The 25,060-nt window shown below is 42.0% G+C and overlaps 1 protein-coding gene across 1 annotated transcript in view; it reads right to left on the bottom strand.

The window, feature by feature from the left end:
- Positions 1–25,060, bottom strand: part of DIS3L2 (DIS3 like 3'-5' exoribonuclease 2) — a 328,420-nt gene that overhangs the window by 269,677 nt on the left and 33,683 nt on the right. The window contains exons 2-3 of the mRNA XM_029932868.1: positions 6,889–7,039; positions 6,202–6,359 (exon numbers count right to left, since the gene is read on the bottom strand). Coding sequence (XP_029788728.1) covers positions 6,202–6,359; positions 6,889–6,940 — 210 coding nt within the window. The 5' untranslated portion in view covers positions 6,941–7,039. The remainder of the gene's footprint in view (positions 1–6,201; positions 6,360–6,888; positions 7,040–25,060) is intronic.

Raw genomic sequence — 25,060 nt, forward strand, 5'->3', positions numbered from 1 at the left:
GGCCAGTTCCTTTTCACGAACGTCACTGCAATTTCACTTCTGGAACAGCTGTTTCTTGTTGGAGGAGGGAGATAAAAAGCTTATTACACTTATCCTAAATTTTCATCCACTCACTCAACAAATTTCCTGAAGACTAGCGTGACAGGCACTACGCTAAGTGATGGGGACCCGGTGGAGAGTAATAAAGTCTTTGTCCTCAGAAAGTGGAGTGTCTGATGAGGGGAAGACCCTCCAAATAAAGTCAACCCACTGAAGTTAAATTTTTTAAAACCTCATTTCTGATTCCAAGCATTGCTTTCCGACCTGAGGTTTGTTTTGGGTTTTCTCCTCCTCTCAACTGCTATTCTTCCAGCAAAAGAACACTTTTGACTTTGTCTTGCCTGCTGAAGTCCCAGACTTCTACTCCCATATTTTTATGGCCATCACCTAATTTACCCAACCCCTCATCACTCATCTTCCTCCCTAACCCTTTCCCGGGCCTGGACCATGGTCAGTGAGGCTCCTACACAATGCTCCACCTCTCTCTGTGCTCCTGGGCTCCCTGGTTGAACTGAAACCTGCTGCCCCTGATATGGTCACTACCCTTGACGTGCGCTCAAAGCGAGTCTAGTGTATCTCTCTGAGCCCATGTATCTCAGGGACCAGAAGAATGTTTGCCCCCTGCTTCCCCGTGGAGCTTTGAAGCTATTTTTTTCCTCCATTCGTGATCAAAACCAAGATCCTTTGAAGGTCGTATGATTAGCTCCTGCTGTATATACTTTCTCAGCTCTGTCATCTTCAAACTTTCTGACCGTATCCCCGATTCACTAATGCTTTGACTTGTAGGTCACTGTCTTCATCGGCACCTCCATTCCTATAAACACTTATGAGACTCTGCATCCATATGGTTGACCAGATGGCCCTAGCCAGGCACTCAGTCACCTTTTCCTCCATCCACCCTACCCATTCTCCCCCGTGTTCACTGCCGTCTCTTGGCATCACTGCTAATGATGCCAACTCTAAACACGAAAACTCAAAGATCACACTTTCTGATCACAATCTTCTATCCTTCCATATCCCTTAAGGTAAATAACCCACTTCAACAACTCCTTGCCTTCACTAAGACTTCCAACCTATGGACTTGACAATGTTTTGTCTCCATGCTATGTTTAGTCCCTTCCTTGGCCACCTAGTTGCCATGGCCTGTCATTACCTCCAGCCTTGGCAAACCCTGAGCCCTGGGTCAATTCTCCCTCTTCTATTCAACCAGCAAGTCCTCGCTCTCGGTCCACCCCAACTACCTGCCTTCTCCATGCCTGCACCCAAGGGGCTGAACGTTACTGGAGAAAAATACCACACAACTGGGCAAATTGGCCTAGCTTGGCAATCACAAACATGTTTTACTTGGCTTACAGGATGTTTGAGAATACTTAAAGCTAAGGAATTTCACACAGAAATATGTATTTCCACATTTCCTTGAAAATTCAGCTAACCCTCCATGGTAGCAACCACCTGAGTTGAATAACAAACATTTCTCCTATAGCCATAAAAAAAATCTCAAATAACACATCAAGTACACTACAGGTTACACATGTCTTAAGAACTTTATATCTATCAACTAGTTAAACCCTCCAATCAAGTGGAGGCAGGTACTACTGTCCTCCTTCTTACAAATGAGAACACCAGGGCACTGAGAGGCGGCCACCTGCACACCACGTCCAAGCTCTGGTTCCAGAGCCCTCGCGTGTAACTGCTTCCGACTGCCTCTCTGCTTGCCACGGTCATCACCAGGGCCTCTTCACTCATTTATGCCACCTGCTCCCTTCCCCCACCACTCCAGCACCACATTCCAACCCCCGGCCTGCCCCATCGCAGAAAACGCCAAAATTATCCATCTAGTTGCTTCATTCAAAGCTTAGGAACTATGCGTTGTTCCTCCTTTTGCTTTGGCTTCACATTCAAGCCGTCGCATCCGGCCAGGTCCAGATCCACCCCTCCATCGTCCTCACGGCCACCATCCGTATTTTCACGCCTACTTCGCCCTGCTGGCCTTTCACAGGGCCGCCCAACTCCCACTCAAGTCTTTCCCCTCACAACTGCCAGAGAGATGTTTTTAAAGCATAAGGTAAATCACAGCCTCTCCCTACTGAAATCCTTCAGTTTTAATAAAACCCAACTCTCAGTACAGCCTACCAGGGCGGCTGCCTGACTCTCCAGCTTATCCCCATGCCGTAATTCCCTTTCTCACTATGTCCAACGGCATCCTTCAGACTCCTCAACAACACCAAGCCTTTTTCTGCGTGCCATTTTTTCACTACCTGGTCTCTCTGCCTACATCGTTCTTTGCCTAGACGGCTGGCCCATTTTCACCCTACACATCTCAACTCAGCAATCACCTGCCCAGACCGGCCTAACCGTCCCATATAAAATGGCTCTGCCTAATTCTTCTCTCTCTTCTTTACTTCCCTAGCAGCACTCAGCACAGGCTGTAATTTCTACTTTATGTCTTTAGCTGTGTTGGCCTGGCCTGTCTCCCCCCGCCCCGGCCCCGTGAATGGTCTATCTCGCTCACGGGTATATGCTTGGCACTTAGTAGGCAGTCAAGAAACATGAGCTCATTAATGAACATCGCAGAGTTGAAGCTCTCGCACCAGCCCTGGAGGTAAAGTTATGAGGATCATCTGTGCCTTCCAAATGACTGGTCGGGCCACTGTAATGTCACCTCTATTCTTTTTAATTCATACCCAAACATTCTCCAGCTGATTTCACTCTGAACAAATGATGGTCCTAGAAACTAACCCATCCTGTCCTCTCTTCCTGGACTAGGAATTCTTCCAAGGTCCAATAACAACTTTACACCAATATTCTACTTTAGGGGACATTCTGACATCATGCGTCAGCCTGCTCTGGAGATCACCCTGAGCCACCTTCAGCCAAAGCATCGTCTGAGATCAGGAAACCGGCCAAGCCTACCATCATACCCAATGTCACTCTGGTCATCGCCCCAAACTGAAGTCCCTTCCAGGCCTGTCTATCCCATACTCTCCTTTCTTTCAACATCTCCTAAAATAGCCTCCTACTCCCACACCTATGGAGAGAGAAAGGACATATGTATGACATGAGAACTTGTTTCTAACAACAAATTTTCAAAACTGCATGTACATGATCGTGTGTCACTGCTGTCAGCTCAAATACAAGAAAGAGATTCCTCTGGGCACTGTGGACTCCTCATCCCCACACAGGGCCAAACCCCAGTGAGATGTCACAGGTCATTGTTGTTCAAAGTATTGAAAACAAAATAAAAATATTATCCTGCTCCTATTTTAACAGATCTCCTTACTTTCGCTCAATAAAAGTTTCTTCTCCGGATAGGAAGAAAAAAGGAATGTCATAATATACTTAAATTTGAATACAAAAGTTAACAAATACTTACAAGTATATCTAATAAGTTTACTTTTCTCCACCAGCATTCAAATAGCTTTTCATGTCTAGCTTTTTATCTTCCCGTCCAGGCCGGCACGCATTAACCTTGTATAGGAAAGCAGATGGACTGCTTCCCTGCCTGTGAAAATCTCATTTACAGTGTTGTATATTTCACACGGTGACCTCATATCTGGAACCCATTCCTCTCCCATCTGCAAAGAACAACTGTTCTCATCTGCGGAGGGAAGCTCTGGCTGCACAGTCTCATGATGTCACAAGCCAGGAGGAATCATTTACAAACTCCTGGGAAAGAGAGTTGTCACACTGATCAGCTTTTTGCTTTGTTTTAGTATCAGCAAAGCATTGCTTCAACAGCAAAAATTAACAGGAAAGAGCAAAACCTGTATCACTGCACAATATTTTCCTCACTGTATCTCTATAAATTCTATAATTAAAATTATAAGCAATTTTTCTTCCAAGTTCTTACAACTGAGTTTCCCTCACTCTTCTTCAAAGGACAGTACCCTGACCTCAGTAAATAAATATTTACTCAATATAAACTTATGCATCTGTCAAATGCCATGCACCGGGCTAATTTGTGGGAGAAAGATACAACCCTACCCACACGGAAATGAATGGCCTATTTGAGGAAACATAAATGCCAAGAAACGATAATAAGTTTAGAATAAAGGGTAAACAACGAAGTCAGTTTCAGGAAATGGTCGTGGCCAATTCTGCCTGGAGAATTAAAATAAGGCTTCTCAAAGGGGGTAACATTTAGGTAGGGACTTAAAGGTCAAGTACACTTTCATCAAGCATTCATTCCAAGCACTAGGAACAGTGCATACAGAGGCACAGAAAAAACAAAGGGCAGAGTTTTCACGGGAAAAGTCTCAAAGACAGGGTGAATGGAGCAGCACGCTCCTGGAGGAGAGTGGCAGGAGGTGACAATGAGAAAAGGCACAAAGAGTCTTCGAACACGAAACAAGATAAAGGCCAACAAACTTGTAGATAACATAGAGTTCAGTGTATGGATCGAACAGTAAACAGCAAATGAATGGATTGATGAATGGGCAAACGTCCAAACACAGGTTTGACTCTGAGAGGCCAAGCGAGGTTCCAAAAAAAAAAAAAAAAAAAGGCCAATAATACCTCTAAAAACCATAGAGATCAATTCGTCTATTAATAAGTCTTCCATTCAAGAGTCAACAAAAATACTCAAAAAGATACGCACACTCCATGTTCACTACAGCATCATAGACAAGCTATGCAAACAACCTAAGTGTCCACTGATGGATGAAGGGATAGAGAAACTGTGGAGTGTACACGCACACACACACACACACACACACACACACACACACACAATGGAAAGTACACAGCATGAAAAAAGAATGATATCTTGCCATTTGTGACCACATGAATGGACCTCAAAGATATTATGCTAAGTGAAACAGGCCGGTCAGAGAAAGACAAATACAGTATGATCCCTTATATGGGGAATCTTTAAAAAACAAGCTCAGAGAAATAGACTGGTGGTACCGAGGCCGGAGCATAAGGCATGAGCAGGGGGTAGGTAATGGTGGGGTAGATAACGGGTTCAAAATGTAAAAAAAAAAAAGAGTCTATATTAATCATACGTGCACTTGAATACAGGTAAATACAAAAAGGTGATTAAAAAGGAAAAGAAGATGATAGTATCTGTTCGTTGGCTGAATCTTCAGCCAAAGCCACAAATGTAGAAGGTGGGCTCTCAGAATGAGAGAAAAGGGAACATGAGGAACATTTTCAAGTGAGCTGGGTAATACGTCCGTACCGATCCAAAACTTATAAAACAGACTTCATTCAAATATGCGGTCCTGCCTCCCTCTCCATCTCATTACCTATTTCCTGCCTCGTATTTAATGCCTCAGGAGACCTAAGCTGCTTTCTTCCACACTGATTCACAAGTGCAGGTTTTCATGAGCGCCACTGCCTCTCCATACCTCCTTCCCACACACAGCTCACTCACCAATAGGCCCAAACTAGTCGTCCCTCAATATCCATTGACAAGTCACCTCCTACGTCTCCCCGTTTCCCCCTAACATCCTTCCATACACCTCGTAGCACTTTTACTTGAGCACTTGCCATTTATCCCCAATCATCCGCTCACAGGACCGCCTGCCCGCCCGGGACCGGGTGCCCAGGGAACAGGAAGACAGTCCCATCCGCCTTGAGCACACCCACGAGGCACACTCCTAACTATGAACTGTTCCCGGCTCGCAGTGTGGGCTCAACAAACATCTGCGGAGCCAAACCACTGAACCAGCTTGTAAAAGTATTCTGTAAACTACAAAGCACTCAACAAATATTGTCTGCTGCTGTTGATATTTAGCATCCCTGTGCTCCAAGCAAACAGAACTGTCCATTTTTCTTGGAGCCAGACCCCGTTTCCCACTTCTGTCTGAGTAGCTCACACTGAGCTCTCCATCTGTAAAGCGCTGTCTCTGATCTTCATTTATTTAAACTGCATCAATTCACGGCCTGGCCCAGGTATGTCCCTTCCAATAAAACATCCTAGACAGCCCTAACTGGAAGTAATGGCCCCTTCCTCTCAAATCTCAGAGCACTCTGTCTGTCTGTCTGGTGGTACTTACCGCCTCTAACCGTACCTGGAGGGATAGGAGGGGAAGTCGTGTGCCTGCGAGACCCTCATTCCCCTCAAGCACACGATGCAGAATAATAAACAGTCTAATGAGTAATAGATGACTTCTGATTCCACAGAGTCAAGGACTAGCCATCTACGTAGGTTTTAGGCACCTGGATAAGTGTTCCTCTCTTCAAGCCTTCTGAAACATCCTCCTTGGACATGTAGGTTTCAAATATGCTCTTTTTCTTCCCTCGTACGGACTTGTTCTTTGCCTTTTTGTCTCCTGGCGAAGCACCGACACCATGGGGGCCGACCACAGAGGACACACCTAGAAACATGAGGCAGCAATCAATTCTTTCCATAACCGAACATCTCTGTAGTTTTTAAACTGGAGATATTTCACCTTTTTCTTTAGAAAGACCAATAAAAGAATGAAATGCTCTGATAATGACTTCATATAGCAACAAAAAGGAAAGAATGGATTAGGAAACATGAATAAAATGTACACACATGAGACTTGAATCGTAAGTCGGCACTACAACATGCCCGGAACATAATCTGAATAATGGGTTCAAGATGCTTTGCTGTTTATAGACACAAGCTTTTTTTAAAATAGGAATTACTAAAAGATTGTCACTTTTCTGGCAGAAACTAAACAGCTGTACTCAATACAACAATAAATTAAGACAACAAGAAACCACACTTAATTGGAGAATAAATAACACAGAAGAATATTTAACAAGTCACCAAAAGAATTATAGCCCCCCTCAGGCCTGAGCCCCGCCCCGCATTCCATTCCACTTTTCTTTCATTTCAGGTCCCCAGTTGCTAGAGTGGACCCATTTTCCTTCTGCTACCTCTGGGGGTCCCCAGGGGCCGGAGGTTCAGCCTGCAGTCAGGATGGCTCATTCCTGGTTCCAAGGTCACCTCTTCTCTCCAGATCCGGGGGGGGGCCTCCACTGCTCAGCTCAGAGTTCTTCCTGCCTTGAGTAGCTCAGGAGTCACTGGCTGAAAGCGAAGAGACATGGGTGACTAATGGGCGCTTAACCCGGGACCTCCTCTGTGCTCCTGGAAATTTAGGGCGAGGATGATCAAAAACAATGTGGGGCCCCTCCTGGTCCAGGTGTCCCTTTCTCCCAGGCAGCTGGACAAGCACCATCTGTCCTGAGTTGCCTTTCAGGGTAACTGCTTGTTAGGGCCACTTCAACTGAAAACCTCCACACGTAGGGCAATGAGGCAGAGATCAAAGAGGTCGGCAGTTCCGGGGCGCCTCGGGGGCTCAGTCGGTGAAGCATCTGCCTACGGCTCAGGTCACGATCTCGTGGCTGGTGGGTTCCAGCCCCGCGTCCAGCTCTGTGCTGACAGCTCAGAGCCTGGAGCCTCTTCAGATTCTAGGTCTTGCTCTCGCTCTCTGCCCCTCCCCGACTTGCGTGCGTGCATGAGCGCGCCCTCTCTCTCTCTCAAAAATAAATAAACAAGTTAAAAAATTTTTAAAAAGAGTTCTGCAGTTCCTTTCAACTTCTGAAATGGACAAGAGCAGGAGGGAATACAGTTTTGAAGAAGCAGGTATCAAGATCTAGAGTCTACAGGCTATAATGAAGTAGGTACTACACTAGGCCTCAAAAGATGCAGCATTTACTAAACACTTAATATTGGACAAATGACGTTCCTCTATGAAACCAAGTAAATATTCCTTGGAATTCATGAGCAAAAAACCGAATTCACTACCACAACCGGATATCCAAAACTATGCACGGAACCCAGGTGGTTCACTGGCTTTCAGAAAATGGCAGTATTGTAGTTAGACAACTACTTCCCTACTCTTACGTGACATCACTTCAAACAGGTCATCTGACCAAAAGCTCAGGCAGCTGCTTCTAAGGAACAGGAGGCAGCTGCCTGGATCAGCGGACTGGAATCCAGGGCCCCGGAGCTGGCCCCCAGCCTTCCACCTGGACACCGAACGTATCATCACAACCTCTCCTTTCCCCTCTCCGCTGGCCACCAGCCCAGGGATTTAAGCCTTTACTTGCAAATTTCCAAAATCCTGGTGGGCAGGCTCCTTTCCCATAAAATGGATCAAGATGTCATTCTCAACACTAGCTTCCATTTCCTGTAAATTTCCCACACACATCCTTCACTGAAATGACATAATTTTTCTTTAAAGTGAAATTAATACTAACTCAGGAAAAGAGAAGCTACAAAGACAAAGGGTAATAGGCCACTTAGCAATACATGAAGAGATTCAAGGAGAAAGAAAAAAAAATTAGAAAGGGAGAGAAGCAGATGGTCTTAGATAAACAACAAGGTAATGGGAAGGACGCACAGAGGAGGCCAGACTGTCTGATGGTTTAATTTAGAATGCATCCATCCACTCATTAATTCAACAAATATTTCTGCAGTGTACTGTATACTAGGTACAACAAAGAATACAAAAGCTAATTAGATTTACAAAAATCATATTGAGATAACACAAGTTGGGAAGCGATAAGCACTACATTTGTTTTAAGTATGGGTAAATGTACATATGATGGATGGAGGAAAGTATCTCCAGGTCAGGAAATCAAAGAGCTTCAGAAAAGATGTTAAGGTCTTAAGAACTGAGAACGTGAGAAAAGCACGCTGCTGGCAAAAGGAAGCAAAAAAGAGACACAAACAGGAAAACACACGCAGGTTCTTACAACATTAATTCCATCTGGGCAGAATCCAGCCTATATGAAGGGAGGCAGTGGCAAGGAAAATAAAAGAAGTTGGAAGGTTTAGAAAAGCAGCCCTTTTCAAAGGCGGTAGGGAATTTCCGAAGCATGGGTGAGCAGAAGAGAAGAACAACAGATCAGAATTGTGTTTCAGGAGAAATGAACCCGGCACAAGATTCAGAGTCATCTCAGGCTAAGAAAGATAGCAGCAGCTGCACTTTGGGAAAGAACTAGAACAGACTGGGGACAAGGGAGGAAGGCCTGAACTAGGGCTGAAAAAGCACACACTGAAAAGAAGAATCCCATGACACGGCACTGCACAGGACAAACTGGCACCGCTTGGCAACCAGGCAGATCTGAAGCCTCAATAGCACAGAAGTGGCAGCAACTGTTCGAGATTTTAAGCAAGGAGACCGAGAAGTCATAATGTCACTAAGTTAGAGAAGATAATGCATTCTATTTAGGGTATTATATATCACTACACGAATACATACCTCTATGTTACCTATACACATGGAAACGCGCACCGCTATGTATATGCCCCTACCCCAAATACCTGAAAACTGGAGTATAACTTAGATAAATTGGCCATCCATTTGCATAAAAATGGTAACCCAGAGTTTGCTAGAATGGACAAGATTGCCAAGAAAGGGTAAACTGGTAACAGAAGGGGCCCAGGACAAAATCTGGGGTAGGGCAACTTTTAGGAAACTCAAAGAATAAGAAGTAGAAAATATAACTGAGAAGCAGAAATATATCACCAAAAAGCTAACAAAGATGTAGGAAAAGAACCAAGAGTCAAATGTTAAGAAAACAAGGGAGAAAATAACTTCCAAAGGAGAACAAGTTAACGATCTCGGTTTGCAACCACGGCTAAGAACACAATTCATGGCAGCCTTGGGTAAGGTGAAGAAGGGCTGGGGGCAAGCTGCAAGCAGGAAAAAGACAACACAAAAGCAAAAGCCAGAATTAAAAATGGGGTGCTTTGTATCAATTCTTGATGCAGGCAGGAGTTCAAAATTAAGGGAAGTTACTATCAGGTGAAATGAAGACAGATCTCAACTCAGATGTCCCAAGGTCAGCTGCAAGCGTAACTTTCCTGCACAGCAAATGTCCCAGTTGGTGTGAGGTACACCGAACCTGCCTCTAGCTCAAGAGGACAAGGAATGTTCGGTTGGGTGCATTGCTGTAACCCAAGTGACTCCCATGTTACCTGGGATAGAACATGTGCTTATTCTTCACTCCTCCAATGAGTGGATGAGTTTATTTTCATGAATTAGCATGAGAATACCAAACAGAGAAGGGTCATTTAGGGAAACTACACTAAAAGCAAGTCAGCAAAGAATAGAAAAGATGGGGCGCTTGAGTGATTCAGTTGATTAACTGTCCAACTCGTGATCTCAGGATCGTGAGTTCAAGCCCCATGTTGGCTCTGCACTGGGCGTAAAGCCTACTTAAAAATAACAATAGGAAAAGAACACAGGACCCAGGAAACAAGAGTTTCAAGTTGGCAAAAGAAAGCCAGATAGCTGGGCAGAGAATCAAAGCTTACCTTTAGGTATCAAAGGACTGGAAGAAGATGGAAAGATACCAAATAGAGAAGATACTAGGAGCAGATGAATGAATGAGCAACCTTCCCAGCAACATGGGTGTAAAAGTCCATTTACCCAGAGAAATCCTGGGGACCCCTACCTGAACACACTAAAGCACAAGTCAATTTCTAATCCTCGCCAGCTTCCAGAATGAGGGACACTCGATGTACTGCCCAGATGCCCCTCGGGTCCTTGAGAGGGTGCCTTACCCTGGCAACAGCTGCACATTCTGAAGCGCTGGGATGAAGGGAGGATGAAGAGACAGTAACAGCTGATAATGTCTCACGGAACGAAAAAGCAGGAATGAGGACACATGGAGGAAAAGGCACTAGACTTGAGAACAAGCAAACCTGAAGAAAGTGGGTGAACGAAGTGGTGTCTTGAGACGCTACGTATTCCCCAAATCTAGCACAAAGCATCATACAGAACAGGTGCCTGAACTTTGAATAAATGAAGCCTATTTGGAACAGAAACTAACTTGCAGTGAATATACACTAAAAAGAAATTTAAGTAGTGGGGTCAGGACTAGGGTGAGGCAAGCCAGGCACCTAGGATGCAGAATTCATCGAAGCAAAGCTATACAAGAAGCAGCCCTGAGCTTGCAGGACTTCGAGAGAGTCTCCTGAAATGCCTGTGCCCCGGGCATCTCCCTTGCCTTACCCCAGATCTCAGCCCTGAGGAGCAAGAGCAGATGAAATTCATGAGCCTGGGCAGTCAAGGAGACCCAAGGAGATAAAGTTTAAAGAGAGAAAAGGTTGAGCCTGTTCAGAAGTTGAGATAGAGCCAACAGAAAGTGAGACATGGTAAAAACAAATGAATGAGAACATTATTGATGGAATAAAGCAAAAAAAAAAAGATTTTAAAATAAATTTCACTGAAATTAGAGAAGTAATCAATTTACATTGCAAATAATTGGGAAACACATAAAATAATCAACAAGTTGCATTAAGCCATTATTACCCAAGTTGCCAATACAGTGCTACCTTACAACATATTCTGAAATAAAATTCCATTTGAATAAAACTTAAGTGTTTAAAAATGAGAGAAAAAGGGAGGGAGGGAGGGAGAGGGAGAGGGAGAGGGAGAGGGAGAGAGAGAGAGAGAGAGAGAGAGAGAGAGAGAGAGAGAGAGAAAGAAGGCAGGGGAAATGATGCCCAGAAAGGCTGAATAAGGAATGTGACAAATATTATCCCCAGAACAAAAATAACAATAAACTGGATAAAATTATCAAAACCAACTATTTGAGGATCTGGATATTGACCAAAAACATACAAAAAATTGAAAAGTGTTTATGCAAGAAAATCTACTGAATCTCGGAGAACAAAGGAAGTATGCAGTGCTTTAACCTGGAGTTTCCACCACCCCCACCTCCTCCCAACCCCTCTGTACGGAAGTCCCACCGGAGCAGAGCAAGCTGCAGAGACGGGCGGCTGCACTTGGCCAGAGGGGGCTGCACTGCACTGGAGCACACACAGCAAGAATTCCATGCCCAGGGCCATTTCCAAAAACAATAGCGATTCCAGGCACAAAAAAAATCAGGGAGGCCAATATTGCAACTAGCCTGAATTTGCAATACTAGTTAGGGCAAGCAACTGATCAGGAAACCAACCGGAAATTTAACAGGGAGATTTAGAAATGAGACGATCAAAGTAGGCCTTGACAAAAACCTACTTTTTCCTGCTATGTGCACATACAGGACTTTAAACATGCAGGAAAGAAATTAAAGGGCAACTGATCCCTACACGAAAGTGAACCTCGCAAATGTAGAAAGCAAAAGCCTAGGCTGACTTGTCTACTGCCTGAACTTTGAATGCATTCCCCCAGGTCTCTTGAGAACCCCTGACAAAGGATGGGGCCTCACTGTTTCAGAGAGTTTAAACACAACCTCTGAGCAATCACAGGCTGACCATTAAGATATCCTGACCCAAGGGCAAGAAGAAAGTCAGACTTAAAAACCAGAAAGGAAGAACAGGCAGGGACTTCAGCAGCCACACACTGTGGGAGAAACAGACTCTGAAGAATGAGTACAGGGAAGTCTTTAAACAAAGAGAACACCCAGCTCTGGGGGGAGAGGAGTCAGAATGCAGAATACACTTTCAAAAATGTGCAGGTTTCAGCAAAACATTTTAACAGCCAAAAAATGGAAAAGGAGGACAGGCAGTTTCATAGGTCTGTAAGGCAGCCTAGATTTCACACTTAGGCAACAGAAACCTCAAAGCATAGATTACAAATATGCTCAAAAAGCAAAAAAAAAAACCACTTGTAAACTGAAGTATGATGACAGTGATTCATCAAACAGAAAATATCAATGGACAGAAAAAAAATTTTAAAGGAAATTCCAAGTTGAAAGACAGAACTAAAATTAAAAATTCACCAGGAGGGTTCAATAGCAGATGTGAGTTCTCATAAAAATAATCAATAAACCTGAAAATAAAAATGATCAATCAAGATGATCCAATATGAAGAAAGGAAGAAAAGAAATTTGAAGTAAAATTACTTTTACAAAATCCAACTGAAAGTAAAAATAATAATAATCCTTTATTACAAACTCTTCTAGAAAACAGTGAAAATATTTCCTAGCTCATTCTTCAAGGATAGTATTACCCCTGATACCAAAGGCTAAAAAAGATCATAAGAAAAAATGCTATCTTAACATTTAGAATAATTTGGATTTTTAAATTTCTTCAATCTTAGTAAATTGTATCTTTCTAGAAATGTATCAATTTCATCTAAATTTCCCTTTGTGTGGGGACAGAATGTTGTTCAAAATATCCTTGTGATTTTCTAAATACAAAAAAGCAGTGCTGTCCTTTCCGAAATTATGGAAATTTTCAATATCTGTGCTGTCTAGAATGGTAGCCACAAGCCACGTGTCTTTTGAACATTTAAAAATTCTTTTTAATGTTCATTCATTTTTGAAAGAAAGGGAGAGACAGAGCATGAGCGGGAGAGGGGCAGAGAGAGAGAGGGAGACACAGAATCTGAAGCAGGCTCCAGGCTCTGAGCTGTCAGCACAGAGTCCAATACAGGGCTTAAACCCATGAACTGCAAGATCATGACCTGAGCCAAAGTGTGACGCTTAACTGACTGAGCCCCCCAGGTGCCCCTTTTGAGCATTTAAAAGAGTACCTGTCGAGTCTGAAACATTTGAATATTATCCTTATTCTTGTAGGAAATTTCACAGATTTTGGAATTCTAGATTGTCAGTTATTTTCTCAGTAATTTGAAGAGAACCTTCCATTGTCTCTGGCCTTCAATGTTTTTGTTAAGAAGTCAGCCGTCAGTCTAATTTTTTTTTTTATTCTTTGACAGTACTATTTCTTCTCCCCAGCGACAGCAGTTTTGGAATTTTTCTCTTCAACTTTGGCTTTCCACCAGCTTATTACAATATACTAAGATACGGATTTTTTTAATCCTGCTTGGTTTTAGCAATAACCTATTACTTGATAGCTTCCATCAGTTATGGAAAGTCTTCAGCCAGTCTTGTCCCATATCCCTTCTGCCCCGTTCTCTCTCAACTCTTTGTGTGAAAGTCCAATTACACACTTCTGACCTTTCAGTGTCTCTATTTGTCCTTCAGTCTCCTCAGTAATTCTTCTACTTCACTAATTCTCTATCAGCTCTATCAGACTCTAGTGAGTCTGGCAAACTGACCCATTAAGTTTCAATTATTACGCTTTCAAGGTCAGATTTTCCTTTTTCTTTAAAAGTTTCTGGTTCTCTGCTAAAAAATGGTAAATCTTGTCTTTTATCCCTATGAAAAAGGAAAGCATAACTATACTAAAGCTGCTCCTGAAAACTCCAATAACAGAGGCCCCAATGGATCTAATGCTATCTTGTTGCTTCTATTTGGTTTTGTGCATGTTTTTTAATCATTTGAGCTTTTTAGTATTGTATAAACATTATATTTGCGAAATTTCTATAGTGATAATTTGAGGCCTCACATAACGTTACCATCTTCCAAAGAGATTTTCATTTGCTTCTGCGAAGCCTCTGTGACGAATACAATAAATTTCCTCAATCTGCTCTTGGGGGTTCAATGTATTCAAAGTGGAGATATAGTTTCTGTGAGGGTCTATCTACATCCAGTTCCTCACCTGCAGATTGTAGTCCTTCGGGATCCCAACAGTAAGTACGAGTGGTTTGCCAGGGCCACGTACTCCTCACATTAGCAGGCCCCAAGTTCCACTCCCTAGCTCTCTAGCCCTAAGACAATATCAAGTGCATTGCTCATTGTTTCAGCTTCTTGGTCTTTCAGCTGATCCCTCTAAAAACTAGTAAGCATTCCTAAGAGACAACCCCAAATAGTAGCCTTATCTCCTTAACCCTTTATTCCCATGTTTTTTTTTGAAGAATGTATTTTTTTGTTTATTTATTTATTTTTGAGAGAGAGAAACTGTGTGAGCAGGGTGGAACAGAGAGAGAGGGAGACACAGAATCTGAAGCAGGCTCCAGGCTCTGCGCTGTCAGCACACAAGGCTTGAACTCATGAACCACCATGAGATCATGACCTGAGCTGATGTTGGACACGTAAGTGAGACACCCAGGTGCCCCTCATTCTCTTACTACCTCTCAAATACCTTCAACAGGTATTTTTGGTGATGGGCATAAGCCAACGTTTCTAACTGCTGTAAGACTGGTTTCCAACTATTTTCTATGTTATAACTGTAAGTGGAAGGATCAACCTCACTCTTAACTCTCTGTTTCAGTCAATGCCTAAAACTCCCAACTCCCTCCTATAGGACTCATTCTTCTCTCTGATGAAAATTCTCCCTAATTTCATCTATCCTCTCTTTTCCTGTACAAAAATTAGAAAGCTCCCTACGTGTTTACAACCTAATCTCCTCAATTTGTGTTCTTCGCCCTTATTTTTATCTGTCTACTCAAGAACTCTACCACGATCGCTGTCCTCACCCTGGCTGCCTCCACAACAGCACAGAACCTAGCGAAGGGCCTGCCTCTTCTCCTCCTATCCAATTCAGCTACCAGCCACCATTCCTTTTCTCTCACTCCCAAAGTTTAAAAATGTGGTCTAGACTCAGAACTCTTACTCCCCACTACATACTCTGTAAACCTCCTTGGAATATGACTTTTGTCCTCATCTCTACAATGAAATAAGGCTTTCAGTATTTCTAAGAGGGAAAAGCTTCATTACTAAAACAACAGCATACTCTCAGTTTTTCCTAGCCCCTCTAGAACAGGATGCGACTAACCATTCCCTTGGACTACAAACTCTTCTCCCTTGACCCTTCTGGACACCGCAGTCTCCTGGCTCCTTTCTCGCTGCAATTCTCAAATTTCCTTGCTGACTACTCTCCTGTCACTTACCCCTTAAATTTCTGCCATTGTACGATTCTATTCTTAGGCCTCATCTCACTTCTCTGTTAAAGAATTTTAAATCTACATCTCCGGTCCTGCTCTCCAAAGCTCTTCTTTAACTTTCCAACTTCCTGCTCATTAATATTGGCAAGCACTTCGAATGCAACATGTTTCTAATTCAAGTTATTATTCTCCTCAAACTAGACTTTCTGCCCGCATACTTAACTGCATCCAAATTCATGACATCATTGTCATCCCTGGGCAGCACACAGTAGGCACCTAATCTCCTTCACTCCATTACTAACACTCTATTCCCAAATTCCGTCCCTTCTGCCTTCAAAATGTGTCCTAAATAGATTCTCTCCTTTCCAACGTGACTGGCACTGTCTGAAACCAGATTGCTCCAACAGTGTAGCCCTAGGATTACAACAGTTTCTTAACACGTCTCTCTTTCAACCACTAATTTCCTTTCTTTGATCCATTACTTCACATAGGAGGTATTTTATGAAGCGCTTTTTCAAAACTCTTCAGGTTCCTCACTACAACTCTGTAATCAAACCTACTGTAATGGTTAATTTTATGGGTCAATATGGCTGCATTACAGAGTTTCCAGATATTTGGCTAAACATTATTTCAGGGGGCGCTGTGGCACCTGCGTGGCTTGGTCAGTTAAGCGTCCGACTTTGGCTCAGGTCATGTTCTTGTGGTTACTGAGTCTGAGCCCTGCATCGGGCTCTGTGCTGACAGCTCAGAGCCTGGAGCCTGCTTCCGATTCTGTGTCTTCCTCTCTCTCTGCCCCTCCCCCACTCATGCTCTGTCTCTCCCTGTCTCTCAAAAATAAACAAACATGAAATAATAATAATAAACATTATTTCAGGGTGTGTCTGTGAGGGCTTCTGAGTGAAATTAGCATTTGAACTGGTGGATTCAGTAAAGCAGTTCACCCTCCTCAGTGTGGGAGGGCACCATCCAATCTGTTGAGGGCCTGAGGGAACCAAAAAAACCAAGGAAAGAAGTTGGCCCCTCTGGTCTGATCACTGGGGTTGGGACACAGATCTTCTGTTCTCAGCGCTCTCGGTTCTCAGACCTTCAGACTGGACTGAAAGCTACAGCCTTGACTCCCCTGGTTCTCAGACCTTCGGACTCGGGCTGGTTCTCAGACCTTCGGACTCGGGCTGAATGACATTGCCACCCTTGCTGGTCTTCAGCTCGCGACGGCAGCCTGGGTGACTTCTCAGCTTCCATGACTGCATGCGCCAATCCCCGTAGTAAATATCTTCCTCCATCTATATCCCATGTGCTTTGTTTCTCTAGAGAACTCTGACTCACACACCCATTTTTCAGGTCTCATTTCTTACTAAAGGTTTTTTCAATATCATTTTTCTGATGAAAATGATAAGTTGGGAAAGCCCAGGCTTGGCATCAAAGCCTAAAAAATGACTTAAAAACAAACTGAGTTAACAACTATAAACTATGGGGAGAAAGAAAGAGAGAGAGAGAGAGGAAGGGAAGGGAAAAAAGAAGAAAAGAAAGGGAAAGAAATAAAGGAAGAACAAACAAATAAAAGAAACTATCTGAAGATTCTGATTCTGAAGAATAAATAAAATAAATAGATTATTAGGAGGAACAGAAATCTGTCTTTCACGACTGACACCAAGGTCGTTTCATGTGTTTGGTATTTGGTTTTTTGGTTTGGGGTTTCTTTTGGGAGAGGAGGAGGGAGAGGGGAGGGGTCACAACTTGGTCCTAAAAGCAGGACACAGTCACAGACGAGGGGGCAATACATGTAGGTAAAACCTCAAGAGAAATCCTACAGACTGGCCAGCCAGAAGAAAGGGAAAAGGCCTGAGCAACCACAGCTGGCTGCCAGGAGCAATCTAGGACAGGAGAGAGCAGAAGAGGGGCTCCCCTAAGTCTTATAACCATTGTCCAAGTCTCAGTCTGACCCCATTAACACGGCGTATGTGCAGCACAGACCCAGTACAGCATCATAACGGCTTAACAAATTGAACTAAAACATGAACTTCAGGAGACAAGACTTATAGTCTGAGCCTAATGGGGTCTGAGGCTAACTGCCAATGGTATTTTTAAAAATCATGAGGCACCTCGGTGGCTCAGTCAGTTGAGTGTCTGACCTCAGCTTAGGTCATGATCTCACGGTTGGGGAGTTCAAGCCCCGCATCAGGCTTGTCAGCGCAGAGCCCACTTCAGATCCGCTGTCCCCCCTCTCTTTGCTCCTCCCCTGCTCATGCACGTGCTTGCTTTCTCTCTCTTTCAAAAATAAACATTAAAAAAAAAACACTTGTTGAAAAAAAATAGGAAAAGAAATTTTAAAAAATCAACATCTTTCAGTGGAATTTAACAGAATTCAGAGTCTTCACAAACTACTATTAACTATATCTAAGATACAACCCAAAATTATTTGAGATACAAAGGACCCAGAAAATTTGACCATTCTAAAGTGAAAAAAATTAATAGATATCAAATTTAAAATAACTCAGAGGTTAAAATTAACAGACAAGGACTTTAAACCAGCTATGATAACTGCTCACTGAAAAAAAGAAAAGACACTTGATGACTAAAAAGAAAATCACAACAGAGAAATAAAAATTTCTTTTAAAAATAGAAATGTTAGGAGCACCCGGGTGGCTCAGTCAGTTAAGCATTTGACTTAGGCTCCAGTCATGATCTCACAGTTGGTAGGTTTGAGCCCTACATCAGGCTTTGTGCTGACAGCTCAGAGCCTGGAGCCTGCTTTGGATTCTGTTTCTCCCTCTCTCTCTGCCCCTCCCCAACCTGCACACTGTCTCTGTCTCTCAAAAATAAACAAACATCAAAAAATTAATTTTAAAAAAAGAAACGTTAAATGGAAAAATATAACATCTGAAATAAAATCATTCTGTGTATCAGCTTAATAGCAAAATAAAGATCTAAGAGTGAAGATTCAGTGGCTTAAACTTTATCAATACAAATTACATAATCCGAAAAAGATAGAAAAAAGATTGAACAAAAAGATGAAGAGATACATACAGACTTAGGCTTATTTTATCAAAAAATCAAACATGTGGGTAAATGGAATCCCAGAAGACAAAAAATTAGTCAAAAAAAAAAAAACATTGACCAAAAACATCCTAGATTTTATGAAATCCAGTTTTATAAAAGCTTAAGAAGCCCAATGAACCCCAAAGAGGAAAAATTCAAAGAAACCTAGATCTAGATAATCTAGATAAAGATAGAGTCAGAATCTAAAGCAGCCAGAGGGAAATGATAAACTACATAGAGATAAACATTTTCAATGGCACTAGATTTCTTATCATTACCTATTATCTTCTTGCAAGGTATCCAGAGGACAGCGGAACAACATCTATAAAGGGTTGAAAGGAAAAAGCAACCAACCCAGAATTCTATATCCAGTACAAACGTACTTCAGGAATAAAAGGCAAGAGAGAGACATTTTTCAGATAAAGGAGAACCAAGAAAATCCATTACCAGCAAAACATCACTATAAGAAACACAAAAGGAAGTTCTTCAAGATGAAAGGAAATGATAGCAGAGCAAAAACTAGGTCTTCAGGAACGAATGTTAAGCCTAAGAAATACTTCAGTATTTTGCTCAATAAGATAGCAAAAACAATTTAAGGAAATCTGTTTCTAACCTGGAATTCCATATGCAAACTAATAATCAAGTAAGGTGGTAAAATAAAGACATTTTCAGAAGTGCAGATCAAAAATAATGTCATATGTTCCTTCCTATGAAGCTACTAAAATATATGCTTGACCAAAATGACACAGGAATGCAAGAAAGGGGACATGGTGAGAAGGGAACACCATAAAAAAGTACATGTACGTAGGTAATTTCCAAGATAACAGAGAAAGGAGACCCCAGAATGGCAATTGTGCATCAGGCACAGAAGTCAACCTCTAGGCTGGAGGACAACAGTTTACATCAGAGCAGTATCAAGAGACAGATTGGTATCATCAAGATCTACTACCAAAGTACTTACTGTCTTTTTAACCCAACACAGATTGCCTGATTGAGACTGATTTCTGGTTCTTGGCTCAGTCTCACCTGAACCTGAGAGAAGTTCCTTCTTGTGCTCCAGAAACTCAATTCAGCAGAGGCCACTCACTCTACTACACAGAAGTATTATACTTTGATCAACTCTGGAGCTTGTGAATTAATTATAGGACAGATTAACTATAGTATGCTTCCTTTTATGTAACAAAGAAAAAGAAAAAGAATTACACACACACCCATATGCTCATTTGTGCGAAAAGGCAGGCAGAACAGTAACAGGGAACTAGTGAAAATGGTGACCTACGGGGGAGGGAGGGCGGGACAAGAAAGAGGTGGGTGAAAACTGAGAAAACCAATGAATGGGAAGTAATAGTTTACTGCGTACACCTTTCTGTATGTTGACTTTTGAAACCACATTTGTGTTCCACACACTCAAAAAAATCAACATAAAATAAGAATAGGAGAAATAGCCCAAAATGCAATGTAAACAAAAAACAAATGACCCTAACTGTATTTAAAGTGAGAGACACAAGATACTAAAGTAATGAGGGAAGAACCCAAATAACTCTTGAGCATAGTATTTAACTAAACCCTTAGGTTAAAAACAAATAAGAAGCATAAATAAAATTAAAGTTTAATGTATAAGTTTTTCACAGTTTTAGGTTAGCAACCCTAAAACTACTTTCTGTATATTCTAGGATTTGACAAGTAAATAAATACTTACTTATGTAAGTAAGTATATTGCAAATATAAGTAGAAAGGTTAGAATAAACCCTGTGGTATTGAAATGGAATTGGAGGTATCACTATAACCAATGACATACAACATATACAGATAAACACAGAAGCACACTCTCACAAATGTACAAGTATATACATGTCTATATCCTTATGTTATCTAGCTCTGTCCTCTAAAAGGGCCTAAAATCAATAATACCCAGTAGCAATGAGCCCAGATGTCAGTTCCTAAATAACATTCGCTGCTAAAAGGAACCAGGCTCCTTAGAAAAATGGCCAATTCTGAGACTAGAGTGGAGGAAGTACAGTAAGAGCCTAGAAGAGGGGTTGGCAAACCACAGCCTAAGGGCCAAATTCAGTCAGGCATCTGTCTTTGTAAATAAAGTTTTATCAGAACATAGCCAAACTCATTCATTTACAAATTGTCTATGGCTGCTTTCCTGCTGAGGGTGGGGTTAAGTAGTTGCAACAGAGACTATGTAGCCCTCAAAGCCAAAAATATTCACTATCTGGCCACTTAGAGTAAAGGTTTGCCAAGGCCCTGTTCTAGATAGAATATCTTCTTGTTCCAGAAAGTAAGGACACACCCAAAAATAATGGTACATGTCAAAAGTTCACAGGACTCAGCTGAAAGCCTCCTACTGACCAAATGTATGACAATTTCACTATCAAAAATTTTACATGATATTGGCTTATAATCCATTAAGTAAAATAAGAATCCATGGGCTCATACTGATAGAAACAAATAAATAAAAGGGAAAGCTCTCTTCCTTACATCGGAATCCCAACATTTTAATAAATGTAGATAAAAAGATGGAATTAAAAAATTACCACTAACAATCATCATCATCCTAATTCATTACATTCATCAATGGATGCTAAAACTAGTAGGTGAAAGTTTGAGGAGTAATAGAATATTAAATCATCTCAAACTATTCACAGACAGTTATTAAATACAAAGAGGAAAAGTACATCTTTACAGTGGAGATACCTAGCAGACCAACTTAACCAACTGATCAAAGTCAACACCAGCAACGGGACACATCATCTTATGCCTCCTGACAAGATACGTTAAGAAAAACATGTTACTTGTGAAATACCACTAAAAGCCAATTTGAGGGACTTACTACAAAATAAGTGGCCTATAATCCTCAATAATATTATTCATCAAAGGACTCTTCCAGAGTAAAGGAGACTAAAGACACATGATAACTTCATGCAACTTGTGATCAGGATTTTTGTTTCACATAAAGGACATGATTAGGAAGCTTGAAGATACTTGAATAAGATCTATAGATTAGTTAATGGCATTATGTCAATGTTAAGTTCCTTAGTTGGATCGCTGCACAATGGTCTTTATTTTGAGTGTCTGCAACTCACTCTCAGCCAAAAAAAAAAAAGGCAAATGGGGAGGGATGATAAAGTAAACGTGGTAAAATGTTAACGCTGAAGAATCTGGTGAAGAGGACAGAGTAATTCTTCGTATGATTCTTGCATCTTTGTTCTAAGTCTGAAATTATATGTTTGCAAAAGAAATCCAGTCTTTAATTATAATACCATATCTGTTTATTAAGTTATACTTTTTTCATGCTAAAGAACATCCACGTCGATAATAAAACTAAAAAACACCCCCTACCATCCTTTACAAATGATGTCCTAAATAAAAGAAATTCAGATAATCAGTTAAAGGATGTGCGGGCTACAAGACCATCCCATCCTGTTTCACATGGGCCAAAACAGATTTAGTAGCCGCAGCTCAAATACAGTGATCCCAAATGAGAGTTATGTCAGTAAAAACACTGCCTCTCAACAGGTCAGCAGTGACTTTACTCACTTATATTTTACAAAATATTTTCAGGATTTAAAAGATTAAATGTCCTGAAAGGGAAACAACCCAGCACTTTTTGCAAACACAGCTGTTGGTTTAAAGCTCTTGAGAAAAGAAAAGTTCTGGAATAAGAACCAGTTGTAGGAAGAGATAATGGTTATAAAATATTAAGCAAATGTTGGAATCTGTTCCTATTATTCTAATAGCGGACTTGTTTCTGAAAATGTGCTTCGTTACTACATGTAGCGCCATCCGCTCTTCGGCTCTGGGCACAGAGCAAGGTCCCTGCTTCCACGGTATTTACAATCTAGGGGGCGGAGACAAACAAGTAAACAGACAACCAAACAAGGCACAATCTAGGGGGCAGAGGAGACCAGTAAACCACCTACGATGGCAGCAAGAGTGAGGAGACAGTGACAAACAGGATGAGGAAAGAGGGCAGCACTTCAGCGTTGGGATTAGGAAAAGCCTCTCACCAGGAGATAATACCGGAACTAAGATCCAAATGATGAGATGTCCACACACCGTCTCAGAGTAGAGCCTTCCTGGCAGACGGTATGACAAACACAAAGACAACAGAAGAGAAACAATCTCAGCATATTCAAAGAAGTGACTTGAAAAGGCCTCATCTTCATAAGGGGCACCTGGGTGGCTCAGTCGGTTAGGCGTCCAGCTCCTGGTTTTGGCTCGGGTCCTGATCTCACATTCGTGGGCTGACAGCGCTGAACCTCCTTGGGATTCTCTCTCCTTCTCTCTCTATGCCCCTCCCCCACCCGCACACGCCCTCTTTCTCTCTCAAAATAAACATTTTTTAAAAAATAAATAAAATAAAAGGCCTCATTAATACTCTCAGCGTAGGAGATAATACCAAAGAATTGTCAGTTTTGTATGAGTATGATAATGGCATCATGACTATATGAAAAATTTCATTATTGCAGAGCATATATATGTATATATGAATGGGGGGAAAATGATGTCAGGGATTTCTTTAAAATATTTGGGCAAAAATAAAAGAAGAATAAAAAAGGGATGAATGAGGCAAATGTGCAAAAGTTATTGATTTGGGGAAGTGGGTAAACAGGGATTGATAAACTACTCTTTCCATGTTTTTATATGTTTGAAATTCTTCGTAATTTTTAGAAACTTCATATGAAAAGTGGCGACGCCTCCCATCGTCTTTCTCTGACTTTCCTACATCAGCTCCACTCTTTTCAGGCCCGTGTTCTGACTACCTCATTTAAGGAGACATAAATGAGAGCTTTAAGGATACTCCTAAACACTAGATCCCCTCCATGGCTGACTTAAGTTTCTGTGACCAAGCTCATCTACCTAAGGCAGCGTTGGAACGAGAGAGAAGTAAAACTAAGAGAATATAAAATAAACAGCCACATATGGTTAAACTGCAAGTCATTCTTTCTGAGAAGGAAAAAAAAAATGGGAATTGCCTAGACCACAAAACACAATAGGCTTCTTCCCCCTCCAATCCCTGGAGACTGCTCTGGCAAAGACATCCTGATTGTGAAATCCTCCTCTCAACGTTCAGTCTTGATCTTACTTGACCCTGCACTTGACAGAGTTGAACACTGCTCTTGAGACTGCCTCCTTAGCAGACATGGCAGACATGCCCGTGCTCCTCCCTTTCAGGGAAGACAAGCACCTCCAGGCTCAGGTGACCAATTCTGAAGGAACCAGGAGTGGGTCCCCAACCCAACAACCTATGATCTAGTGATGTGTCTAATCTAATGGTGTACCAGAAACTTCCATTTCTGGTAATACAGTAGAGCCACTTTTCAGAAAACCCTTCTGACAGCAAATTACTACAACTGCTAAACAAAATATTACCAACTTCTTGAGAGCACAATTGAGCTCTCAAGAAAGGAAAGAAAATCTCCAGAAGCTAAAATGCAAGTCAGACCTAGAAACCAGAATACATAGAAGCTGAGGCCACACAGACCCTGCAGCCAACTCTGGCGTCAGAGTTTAAAGCTGTAGTTTAAAGCTGCAGGAGGGCCGGGAGATAAGGCTCTGACCCTATGAAATGTAGACGTACAGAGAAGTTAGCCTCCTGAAAAACAATCAACACCCTTTAAGAGTCATCAATTCAGTGAAAAATTAGGCTAGGAAAAAATGCACCTATGGTGAAGAAAAGCATCAAGACGTGTGTGTGTGTGTGTGTGTGTGTGTGTGTGTGCGCGCGCTGACCTGGGCTCCGGCTGGGAGCACAGGTGAGTCTCCCCCAGAGATGCATATGGCGGCTGGTAGCGTAGCTAAGCGCAGGCACACACACTAACGCAAAGTGGGACACTAGGCTGGTAGTCTCCCAAGGCGCCAGCTGAACCAAAACGTCTCACAGAACCATACACTTCAGAATATTCCAGTACTCTGGGGCGCCTGGGTGGCTCCGTCAGTCAAGCGTCGGCTTCGGCTCAGGTCATGATCTCACAGTTCGTGGGTTCGAGTCCCGCGTCAGGCTCTGTGCTGACCGCTCAGAGCCTGGAGCCTGCTTCAGATTCTGTGTCTCCCCCTCTCTCTGACCCTCCCCTGCTCACACTGTCTCTGTCTCTCAAAAATAAAATAAAAACCATAAAAAAAAAAGAATATTCCAGGACTCAAAAGCCCAATAAGTGCTTACAAAACATATGAGGAAGAGAGCCATTATGTCGCAGAGACAAATACAGAAGCTTTTAAAACTATAATGTGTATAAAGAAAAGAAAAAATGAAAACAAGTAAAAGAGCTTATTAAAGGACAAATGTTAAAAGAATTAAATACAACTTTCAGATGTAAAAAGTAATGTTGGTGGGTAACTTTATACATAAATGCACTAGCCTATCTTTGTCC

This window comes from Suricata suricatta, chromosome 3, assembly GCF_006229205.1.
Source record: "Suricata suricatta isolate VVHF042 chromosome 3, meerkat_22Aug2017_6uvM2_HiC, whole genome shotgun sequence".
Classification (NCBI taxonomy): Eukaryota; Metazoa; Chordata; class Mammalia; order Carnivora; family Herpestidae; genus Suricata; species Suricata suricatta.